Genomic DNA, 12,509 nt, shown 5'->3' with positions numbered 1-12,509 from the left:
TTACAACAATTGCAGAGATGAAGAACATTGCTAAAGTCTTTTAGTGCTTTCACATGTATTTCACTAAAGCTTTTACTACATAAAAAGCAACAGACAGTGAATCATTATTAAGTAGTTGGTTCCTTTCTGACAGCATTTTAGAAGGGTTTGGAGAAAAAGTTTATGTAACTGGATTACTGAATACACCTCTACACCTGACATGCTAACCGGCACATAGTAGGTGCTCAATGAATAGTAATTGAAGTAACTATTATTCTGTGTAGTGTCTTGAGAAAGCTTGTAGAATGTATATATATATATCTTTGGTGCTATTAAATGGCCATCCTTGTTCTAACCAGAACAAAACGCTGTTGGGGGAGGGATTCTGCAAAGATTTCACATTGCTCTATATCCCTTTATAGTTATGGGACCCTATGTGAGAAAAGTCCTGTGTGATGAGCTCGGGGCCCCAGCCAATTCTGCAATAAACTGTGTTCCCCTGGAAGATTTTGGTGGGCAACACCCTGACCCAAACCTGACATATGCAACGACCCTTCTGGAAGCTATGAAAGGAGGGGAGTATGGATTTGGAGCTGCATTTGATGCTGATGGGGTAAGTATATAATAAACCAAACTTTGGAAAGCAGAGAATTAATGAACACATATGGGGCCGACATGTATGGGACATAGGAACCCTAACTGGCACTGTGTCTGCTCTTCTGTTTAATAAGTATTGCAACTTAATAGCCATTACTATTCTTAGTTCCTGGTAAACATTATGTTATGAAGAGGTTATTTTTTTTAAAAAAATATTCGTGCAGTAAATCTTTATTTATGGCTGGTTTTGTTGAAAGCACCATGTTAAGGAACCAGCTGTTTTAGCAATCACCCCTGTTTTCCATTATGTTTGGGGGACAGTGTGAATTAGGATATGGGGGCTACTGAAGCCTGAGGCAGTGATCTACATTTCAACAGGTGGGATACATTCTCAGTTGCATCAGGATCCTGGGGCCTGCCATATTCAGGGATTTAAAAGGTTTCCCATGCCCTCATTGGCCTCATTCAAGTTGTTTTACGTTGTTTAAATATACGCTCGCTCGCAGTAAAGTGGTGATTATGGGCATGGGCTGCTAGCAGCAGATGCCTCTGTCTGATCATTTTCACACATTCTTTCCCACAGGATCGTTATATGATCCTAGGTCAAAACGGCTTCTTCGTGAGCCCTTCCGACTCCCTGGCCATCATTGCTGCCAACCTCTCTTGCATTCCATATTTCCGTCAGATGGGGGTCCGAGGGTTCGGGAGGAGTATGCCCACCAGCACGGCCCTGGACAGGTAAGCAAGAATGTTCTTGTGGAAGACTCCATGGTAGCCCCGAGGTCAATGTTTGTTTGCTGCCAGCGAGGACTCGTTCTTCCCTCCTCTGCTGGGAACGCGTGGAGCTTAGAGCCATGGATGGTGTCCTGGGTAGGAACAGGAAGAATCAGGTGGTTCTGCCACTTCTTAGTATTGGGAACTTGAAGACTTATTTGATCTCTGTGCTCAGTTTTTTTTTTTAATCTTTAAAATGAGGATCATGATAGTATCATCCTTGCATGGATTGTTATGAGGTAGGTGTGAGGGGATGCATGTAAAACAGAGCGCCTGGTACATACTAACGCTTTCATCAATGTTTAGTAATACAACTTAATATGTAAGTGAGGCAGAAAGAACATGGGTTTTCAAGTCAGATACTATTATGTTAAACTGCTGTGTTTTCATTAGGTGAGCAAAAATAGGAATGATCCATGATAGGTTTGTCGTGAGAAGAAATAAGATGTGCTCAACATGACATTCACTCAGTAGATCAAAGTGTCAGGTTTTTTCTCCTTGCCCTACTCATCCCTACCATCTTTTACCTTGCCTTATAAAACAAGGAATTTCAAAGTCTAATATTTTCAAGCAACATATATTATTATGGAAGCAGTAGTATGCATGGTGGAAAGGTAGAAAACACAACAAATATGTAAAGGTAGACATCACATCCTTGTCTCTGAGTTACCTATGTTAATAGAAAATGTGTATTTGATATAGGATCTCCTTCTATACATACGTAATATACATAAATAATTATGTCATATATAATATACATAATATATGTAATACATCATATAATTGCCTTTTTGTAATACCAAAAAGAGATCTGAAAGTATATACTGCTTTGTAAGTTGGTTTTTCTCTTCCATCAACAATCTTCAGCTTTGTATTAACACATTTTTATGTCATCTAAAACCAAAATTATATTCGAATTTCCCCAGGTGTCCCCAGAATGTCTTTAATGGATTGTTTGCCCAAAGCAGCATCCCGCCCAAGGCCAGGCATTCCATCTGTTTGCCGTGTCCCTTAAGTCTTCCACAATTTAGCATAATCCTTTTCTTTTGTACTTAATAACAGTGATTTTTGAGGAGACCTGCCCAGTTGTCCTGCAGAATCCCACCTTCTGGATGGGTGTGGTTATTTTCTTGTGGTGTTATTAATTCATTCATGAGGTAAAATTTATATACAGTGCAATGAGTAATCTAAAGGGTACTATTCAATGAGTTTTGAAAAATGTATACATCTGTGTAACAACCACCCAGATTAAGATATAGAACATTTCCATCACCCCAGGAAGTTCCCCTGTGTTTCCTTTTGACCCCTCCATGGACAACCATTGTCATAATCTCTATTGCCATACTTAGGTTTTGCCTGTTCGAATCATATACTATGTACTTGTTTGTTACTTTTTTTTCCCATTTCATATATGTGTTTTATTCATCCACAGTCATTGCATATGTTAGTAGTTCATTCCTTTTTGTTTCTGTGCAGTATTCCAAGGCAGCAATATATCACAGTGTATTTTCTAATCTCCTGTTGATGAACATTTGGGTTGTTTCCAGTCACTAGCTATTGTGAATCATGCTACTATGAGCATTTTTATACACATCTTTTTGTGGACACCTCTTCATTTCTTCTGGGTAAATATCTAGGATTAGAATACTGATTATAGGGTTGATGGATCTTGAATTTTTCAAGAAACTGCCAAACTATTTTCCAATTTAATGCTCTTATTTGCAATCTATGAGAGTGCTAGGTACTTCATATCATTCTAATTTGGTGTCCTCAGTCTTTTATTTTAGTCACCCTAGTGAGTATAAATGTCATCTCATTTTGGTTTAGATTTGTATCGTCCTAATCACTGGTGATGTTGAGCTCATTTTCCTATGCTTATTGTCTATTTGTGTAACTTTTTAATGTATTTGCTCAATTAAAAAATTGGGTTGTCTTTTTGTTATTGATTTACAGGAGTTCTTTATATATTATGGATAAAAAGGCTTTTGTGAGATATATGTATTACAAACATTTTCTCCCTGCCTGGTTCTTGTCTTTTCATATTCTTTTTCTTTTTTCTTTTGGTATGTGCCCCTAGCGGAAACCGAACCTGGGACTCTCTGGTCCCAGGCCGACGCTCCAGCCGCTGAGCCAAACCAGCCAGGGCTCTTTTCATAGTCTTAATGGTGTCTTTTGATGTGCATAACTTTTAAATTTTAATAAGGTTCAATTCACTACTTTTTTCTTGTGTGTACTTTTTTGTCCTCTACAAGAAATCTTTGCTTACCACGAGGTCAGAAAGATAATTTCCCTATGTTTTTTTCTAGAATCATTGTAGTAGTTTTACATTTAAATCTTGATGATTTTGAATTAATTTTTGTGTGTGGTGAAAGCAGGGGTCAAGGTTCACTTTTTCCCCATATCCATTTGTTCTAACCCTATTTATTGAAAGAAATTTCCTTTCCTCTTGGTGCCTTTGTTAAAATCAGGTGACCATGTAGATGTGGATCTGTTTGAGGATTCTCTGTTCTATTTTTCTATCCTCATGCCAATACGACATTGTCTGGGTTACTAAAGCTTTGAAGTAACTATTGAAGTCAGGTGATTTCTTCTTCTTTGGCCAATTAAAAAAATGTGTCCTGTGTCTTTTTCATTTCTCTATACATTTTAGCATCAACTTGCTTTTTTAGCATTTGAGATTTGATTGGAATTGTGTTCAATCCATAGAACAATCCATAGAACAATTTGGGAAGAATTGCATTTTAATACTATTGAGCTATCCAGTCCAGGAATGTAGTATACCTTTCAATTTATTTGGTCTTCATTAATTTCTTCTTTTTTAATCTTCATCTGAGGATACCTTTCCATTTATCTTCAGAAGGAGTGGAAGGCAGGGGGAGAGAAACATTGACGTGAGAGAGCCACATCGATTGGTTGCCTCCCGCACTACCTCAACCAGGGCTGGGGATCGAACTGCAACCAAGGTATATGCCTTTGACCAAAGTGAACCTGCAACTCTCTGGTCCATGAGCTGACGCTCTAACCACTGAGCTAAACTGGTCAGGGCTTCTTTAATTTTTTGTACATACATTGTAGTTTAATTTCTCATACATATATTTTGTAGTTTAGTGTAGAGGTCTCAGCCAATTTTTTTTTTTTTTTTTTATCCTCACCCGAGGATATTTTTCCATTTTTTTGTACAGATAGAGTGGGAGGGAGAGAGAGGAAGGGAGAGAGAGAGAGAAACATCGACGTGAAGGGACACATCAAGTGGCTGCCACCCGCATGACTAACCAGAGCCGGGGACAAACTGCAACCGAGGTAAGTGCCCTTAGCGGGAACCGAACCCGGGTCTCTCTGGACCGCAGGCCGATGCTCTAACCGCTGAGCCAAACTGGCCAGGGCTCACCCAATTTTTGATAAACTTATTCTTGAGTGTTTTTATGCATTTTGATGATATTGAAAATGAAATCGTTTTATGGATTTAATTTTTCAGTTGTTTGCTGCTAGTAATTAGATATACAACTAATTTTTATAAATTGGTCTTGTATTCTTCCACAAGATGGGAAAAGAATCACACACTTTTTGGATGTCCCCCACTTTACTTCAGTCCCTCAGGTGATATTGATCTCGAGTCCATGATGATGAACCACCTCAGTTTAAAACTCTTGCCTAGTAGCACCAAAGAGGAGGGTGTATGATGCCATGTTTATATATTTTTATATATTTTTTTCCATTTTTCTTTGCTTATGTCCTTCCTTTCAAAGAAAGTAAAAAAAGGATTCAGTAAAACTGTAGGGAACAGGCAAAATTGGGACTATCTTTAGAAATTAAGAACCCGGAATTATATAGATCCTGAGTGTTATGTAAGTTATTTAATATTGTGACAGTGTAGTTAGTAATTACCTTCCATTTATACAGAATCTTATAATTTAGAACAAATTTGATACATTTGATCTCACTTGACCTTTGCAGTGATAGTGTGGCAATTAGGTAGGCATTACTCTCAACATATTAAAGATGTCGAACCAAATATCAGAGAGGTTAAGTGACTTGTATAAAGTTGCACAGCTAATAAAAAAGGACACAGGATTTGAAACTAGGTCTTCTGATTTAACTTGCTGTTGCATCTGCCCAGGAACTACAACTTGATCAGGATGGTCCCTGAGAAACCAGTTGAGACTATTTATTACCCAACTTTCCTGTGGGGTACCAGTAACTTTTCAAACCCTGGCCAGGAGAGGCTGGTTTCATTCTAACAACAAAAACCATTTGTCCTCTTTTCTTGTGGAAATTTCCCAGTAGTTCTTGATTTCACTTTATCCCCCCTTCCCAATAAATCTGTTTCAGTCAGAAACCAGAGGCCTTGCTTAGAGATTTCACAATGGACCTGTTCTGATATGTAAGTGACCATTTAAAAGGATTATTCATGCTTGCTGGTCGGGATTCAGAATTCTGTGGGGCTCTGACGTGGTGATTTGTTTTGGGTATTTGATCTGCTGTGTAGCTCCCAGGTGGATTCCCATGATGGACACTTTATAAGCTTCTTTCTTCTTATGTAAAATAAATGCAGCTTCACAATTTTATCTTAACAGTGGTTTCCCATGGAGGTTATTTTTTAAACATTAATAAAAATCATAGGAATGTGCCCAGAATTGCCAGGCCCTGGAGGAATGACAGCTGAGTAGCTGGGACACATGAAATGGTGCACTTGCCTAAACTCCTGGGATTCCGGAATATGGGGGTCCTGCACCCTTGAAACTGATGAATTATTCAGTCAAACTTTTATTGTTAAGAGATAATCATTGCTCCCTGAGGGAAGACTTTCAGTGTCTTTCATTGCTACCCTTACCATGTCACTAAAACAAGGATTCCATTTACGCCGGAATAATAGTTTCAGCCTTGAAATGGCATTCTTTTGGGGCTTTGTCATTCTGAATGTGTCTGACTTGTGGTTGCAGATGAGTCTATATTGCCGAAATCATTTCGAATCAAATGATCTGCGAAGTAAAGCACATTCAAAATACATTTGTGGCCCAAGGTCTGTCTCCACCCCATGAGGAGGTATTAAATAATCCCCTGTGTTATCTTTCCATAATATTTATAAAGCGCCCATCTGTGCTTGGGGCTGTGCCGAATACTGTGTAAAACAAGGCAAACACATGCAAACTGAAGTCCTCCTCATTGATCACAGCCTCAAATAAGCTAGCATCCTCAGATATACTGCAAGGGAGCCAGACTGAAGATGTCTGTTTTGACTATGAGGGAGGCACTATAAATATGGTGGTGAAGGGAACTAATGCTCTCTACCCTGCCTTTGCTGTTTGTGCCACCCTGTTGTTCACCATTTACTCACACACGCATTATTTATGAAGGGCTTTTTGTATCCTAGACATGATCCCTTGCTCTGGTGGAACTTGCAGTCATGGAGAAGAGAGACAATAATGCGAAAAAAAATGTATATATAAATACAAGTTGTAACACATGCTTGTGGGAAATGAACTTGCTGCAGCAAGAATTGGTGGATATGGAACATCCTGCTTAGAAAGGGTAGCAAGGAAAAGAGTCTCTGAGGAGGTTATGGGTAGGAGTCAAGTATAGGAATAATGCAGCTGGGCCTGGCTATGATGCTGGGATCTGAAATGGCCCAAAACACATATGAAAATACTTATTTTTCAGAATGTAGTCTACAGCTATTTGTTGTAAATCCTCAGTCTGAGATATGTGCTGTAGCTTTATCTTGAACATATTTAGCTGGTCTTTGGAATCCAGACAGTGTTAATCCTGCAAGCATGCAAGTATCTCCTGGTCTGTAATGACCTTGGTCCTTTAGATCTGTGCTGTTTTGTCTCTAAGATCAGTCATGCTGGACTAAGGTAGTGGGAGAGAGAGAGTGATAGAAGCTAATATGTAATTACTTAGTCTCTCCATATGTTGCATCTGCAACAGAACTATTGGAATTATTTTGCCATAGCAGATAAATATGTTCAAGTCTATCTTTTATTAAAATAAAAGGAAAAAAGCACCCTTTATCATAGAAGTTACTGCCCTGAAATTTTCTATAGCCAACTCAGTCAGGGTCAAGACAGAAAAGAGATGGCATCCTCAGAAGGGATTTACTAAAATAATTTAATAATAGTAACTCAATAACCTGGTCCATGGAAGTATAGGCAAAATTAAAAAAAAATTATGATGTACCCCAGGACTCACAATAACAAAACACTGTTAATTCTCCTAGGACAGAAGGGTCAGGGGGAGGGATCTGGGTAACCATAGCCTGGTGAGGTCTGAAGGTGTGGAAGATGGGCTGTCAGAGAGGAATTGAATTTATCAAGGAGGTACAAATACCCCAGCTTCTGTCGTTTCCCACCCGCCAACCTCCTGCTGATGCCTCCTATTTGCCAAACCCACCTAGAAGTTAGGCGGAGCTCAGCCTTCTGGGGAAGAGAGGAGAGCAGAGATGGGCATTGAATGAAATGAGACTTCCACTGGACAGATTGTAAAAAGATCATCCAATGATAAATATAATTAACTCTAGTCTGTATGCCCAAGGTCCAAAAGGGAGGGGAGAGGATGAGACTGGGAGATAAGCAAGTAGAGATTCCCAAAAAGATGGACCACGGTGCTGGTTATTCTTTGTTTGCCCCTCCCACCCTCGAGTCCAATTCCCCATTGCTGTTTCAATTTTCCATTTCTCTGATTACTCATGAGCTTATATGCTTGAGAGATTTTTGGAGTTTCCTTTTCTGTTAAGTGCCCATGCCTGACCTTTGCTCATTTGTCTATGTAGGTTTTTTTGTTTGCTTGTTGCAGGAGTTCATTGTATATTTTAGATATTAAGCCCTTATCATTTAGGCACTTCTACTTTTCATCATTTTTCTCCAACTTAAATTTTACCCCTAGGTTTTATATCTAAATTGCTGTTTTAGACAACTCAGATTTAATTTGTGTAAATGGCAGCTCTTCTGATTTTTTTTCCTCTAAAAATGATTATTCTTGCCCTGGCCGGTTTGGCTCAGCGGTTAGAGCGTCGGCCTGCGGTCCTGAGAGACCCGGGTTTGGTTCCCGCTAAGGGCACGTACCTCGGTTGCAGTTTGTCCCCGGCCCTGGTCGGTCGTGCGGGTGGCAGCCACTCGATGTGTTCCTTTCACATCGATGTTTCTCTCTCTCTCTCTGTTCCTCTCTCTCCCTCCCACTCTACCTGAACAAAAAAAATGGGAAAATGTCCTCGGGTGAGGATTTAAAAAAAAAAAATGATTATTCTTTTTTGTGTTTATCACCTACACCTAAATTATAAACCTTGGAAAAATCCTAGAGTTCTACTTCTCCCTCATTCCCAATGTGCCACAGTCACTGGGTCCCGTTAGGAAAGTTGCTTATCTGTTTCCTGAATCATCCTTTCTTCTCCAACCCTACTTTTACTTCTCAGTCCAGGTTCCCATAATCGTTTACTTGAACTATTGCAGTGGTCAACGAGCTGGTTTCCTCCTTGCCCTTAGACCTCCTCTTCAGATTATATTCTGGACCACCCCAAGGTCAATTGTTCTAAAGTAGAAGGTCACACATTCTCCTTCCTTGCTAGGAATCTGTTGGTGGCCTCAACTTTCTGCAGAATGAGAACCCATCTCTGGATTCTAAAACATGCATGACCTCCTGATTATAAGCCTCTGACTCCTGCCTACATTTCTACCCTGCCCTCTAGATGTGTTGTGCTGCTTACAATTCCCCAAATTCGATGGCCTCTCGCACTGCTGTCTTTGTACATCCTGTTTTCTTTCCTTGAAACGTATCCCCTTTGCCCCACCTTACCCCACTTTGTTCTTCCTTATCTTTCAAGGCTTGAGTCAACTGTGATATCACCTTCTTCTAAGTCCTCCTTTGACATTGTCTTCTCTCCACCCAAAAGCAGCATGTGGAATGTCCTCTTCAGAGGTCACTTTATCACAGTTGGCACAGGCATTGCCAATATGTATTTATCTGTTTCCTAAGTCCCATGAGCCCCCTGAAGGCAAAGCTTTTATCCAGGAACCTGACCCAGAGTAGCTTCTCGGTAAACACTTATTAAATGAATGAACGAGATTTCTTTTCTTTATGGATACCTTTTATTTGGGAGAAAAAGTAACCAGAAATTCACAGATCTAATCCCATAAATCTAAGAGTTAACTGCTATGAGCTACCAACACACTTCTTTTGATTTTCATACAGAATGAATGTGTTGATGCTCTCACCTGGTTGCACAGGAAAGCACACCTGAATGATAAGAAGAAAATGAGTGATGCATAATCACACAGTCATCTTTGGGTGTAATAAAACCATGTCTGATTTATGGTTTTATTTATATTTAGGTACGTTTTGTAGTGAGTCAGATTTTTAGTAATGAGATGTGGGTATTGATTACAACTTCATTAAGGTGACATAAAAGGAAGCAACCACAAAGAAGTTATTTTGTACTCAATAATTAAAGCCTGAACTTCAGCTCCGGATTATTTATTTCTTGATTTGGTGGGTAGGATGAGGAGGAATAGATTTCTCACTAGGGCATTTAGAGGATACCTTGCATCGCCTTCCTCTGTGGTTTTTGTGTTCACCTACTGGAAATGATGCTGACAATAAGCCTAACATTTGGTGTTTCTAAGAGTCGATGTCTGATGAGCAAGTGATTTCATGCCTGCATTTAGTAGATGGCATTTATGAATTAATTGGCTAACGTGAGAGGAATGAATTGTTAATATTAAGGTGAGAAGCTGCGAGATGTTGGATAAATGTTTGTTCTGAGCCTTTTTGGGTTTCTGCTCTCTGAGTGGGTCAGAAAACCACTTTTGGATAAGCATTACGTGAACTGAGTTCCAAAACATGCAGTCATCGTCACCCTGCCGTGTGAACAGAGACAAACCATTTTTAGCAGTCAGTTCTCTCTTGCTGCTACTTTGCAGGGACTCTGTCACTGGCTCTGTCTCCGGAAAGGCATGGTCATTGCTAAGGGTACTCAGCATCCTGCCCACTGCTGGGCCGAGGATGGCCTTTGTCAAGTCACTTTGACCAGGGGTGGAGTCAGCTAGCACTGAACGAAGCCCCTCGACACCGCCCTGGGGGATTAGGGCTTGAAGACCACTTTGAGCAGGGATTTCAGTGGCCCAGAACTAAGTGACATGAAGTTGCTCTCCAATGGGAACTTTGGCGTCACCTTTATTTATAATCTCAATTTCGGTTTTTGGAGGATCCATTTGGTTAAATAGACTTCTTCCTCTTTTTTTCCTTGTGACTTAAAATGTTCATACAATTTAAAAAATCCATCCCATTTATTGATGCAAAGAGCCATGAGGTAACTCTTTGTTTGGGCTGATACACATGTTCTATATCTTGATTATGGCAGTAGCTACACAACATAGTTACACAACTATATATAGTCATATATATATATATATATATATATATATATATATATATAGTCTTGACATATAAATTGATTAATTTTTTGTAAATTATACCTTGATAAAAGTTATAAAAATAATCAAAACCTATTTATTTAAGAACAAAACAAAGCACCTCTCTTGGGCCTTCCTTTATGATTGGGGTCAGGAATCACCACCCTCCCTGAATAACTAGTTTCCAGCACAGAGGCTTGCATTTAATAGACTGTTAGTACATATGGTCCAAGTTCAGGTGAGTTGAGTGGTCTTTGGAATTGATGTTCACTGCCTCCCTCTCTGTGGTGAGCTAGAACAGCAACATACTACCTGCAATCTTTGAACAAAGCTTACATAGAGAACCAGAAGTTCTAAGATTTCAAGGTCATTAGTCAAATTTATTGGTGGCATAAAAGATACAAGGAAGATAAGATGCCCCAGCATAACTCTGGAACATGCTTTGTCAGCCTGCCAGACAAGCTTGGCATTGACAATGCTTTTAAATGAAGGAGGTTAATGATAAACCATCCCAGGCCTGAAGATCTTTCTGGAGTAAAGAGCATGTACTTTTAGTATGTGCTTCATATTGTAAAATAGACTCTGTAACTCTAACAACAAAAGAAAAGTTTTAAAATGAGTTTTAAGCTCCAACTGCATCGGGTGGTGTTTGGCTAGGCCTGACGGAACACTGCTGAAATAATTGCTAAATGGCATTGGTTTCACTTTACCCATCAGGCTAAAGGAAGAACAGCATCTAAAAAAGATGCACAGGGTGAATCAAGAAGCTGCCCCAAAGTTTTGCCTGCTCAGCAAAGAGTAAGAGGATAAATGCATTTTTGAGTACAGTGAACTCTGTTCCAGTATCTTGTTCGATTTTCACACAAACTCTCAGAAGTATGTGAGTCAGGCACTATTATTGACATTTTATTTATAGGGAAAATATGATGGTGAGAAGTTAAGTAACTTGCCCAAGTTCCCACAGTAACAAAGCAGCAGTCAAAATTGGTACCCGATTATCTGATTCTAAGTCTCATAATTTCTTTCCTATTCCTTACTGTTGAGAACAGGAAAATGTTCTGATTGTACTTTGAGTGAAAGTCATTAGTGTGAGTTGGTACGAGGGTTGGGGGGTCGAGGGGAGAACCTATATTGTCCAAAGGGCGGTATATCACATCAGACAAGCATAACTCATTTTAACTGCAAGGTGTCATGTAATTTTGACCTCAAACATCACAACTGTTTAGTAAAGTTCTGGAAGAAGTAAGTGGTTTCCTGGCTTTAACTTAAAACTTCCAGGAAAATGTTGACTGGAGTTCAAGGTAAGATTTGAATTTTATAGCCTCGGGATCTGCTTGAAGTAATCAAGATCACCAGCAGCGGCTGCACAAAGAACACTGATCAGGTTTCAGCACTTTTTCTCTGTTACCTTCTATGTAAACTGCGACGGGCAGATATGCTTCCTTCACTCTAAGAGCTTTCAGACTCAGACAGACCACACTGATGACCAGAAACACGAAAGGTACCCTTTCATAAATGATGTGTTAGCAGTTGGGTATAAGATGCCCATGCTAAGGGATGAAAACATGGGAATAAATCTTGTGAGCCCTTGTCTAAGGTGAGGATGGAATCAGACCCAGGGATCCATTCGTCTCATCTCTGGTCAGGTTTCTGCCAGAGGTTTAAATTTGTCATCTGAAATTCCAAGTTCTTTTAGAGTCTCCGATTGCATCAGCGGTTTATATTCTAGCATGGAGGAAGGCTCTTTGGTGAGTG

The 12,509-nt window shown here is 39.6% G+C and overlaps 1 protein-coding gene across 1 annotated transcript in view; it reads left to right on the top strand.

Moving 5' to 3' along the window:
* PGM5 (phosphoglucomutase 5) overlaps positions 1-12,509 on the top strand; it is a 170,738-nt gene that overhangs the window by 31,740 nt on the left and 126,489 nt on the right. The window contains exons 5-6 of the mRNA XM_036261088.1: positions 402-592; positions 1,160-1,314. Coding sequence (XP_036116981.1) covers positions 402-592; positions 1,160-1,314 — 346 coding nt within the window. The remainder of the gene's footprint in view (positions 1-401; positions 593-1,159; positions 1,315-12,509) is intronic.

This window comes from Molossus molossus, unplaced genomic scaffold, assembly GCF_014108415.1.
Source record: "Molossus molossus isolate mMolMol1 unplaced genomic scaffold, mMolMol1.p scaffold_m16_p_14, whole genome shotgun sequence".
In the NCBI taxonomy this organism is placed as follows: Eukaryota; Metazoa; Chordata; class Mammalia; order Chiroptera; family Molossidae; genus Molossus; species Molossus molossus.
This window is presented reverse-complemented; position numbering and strand designations above follow the sequence as displayed.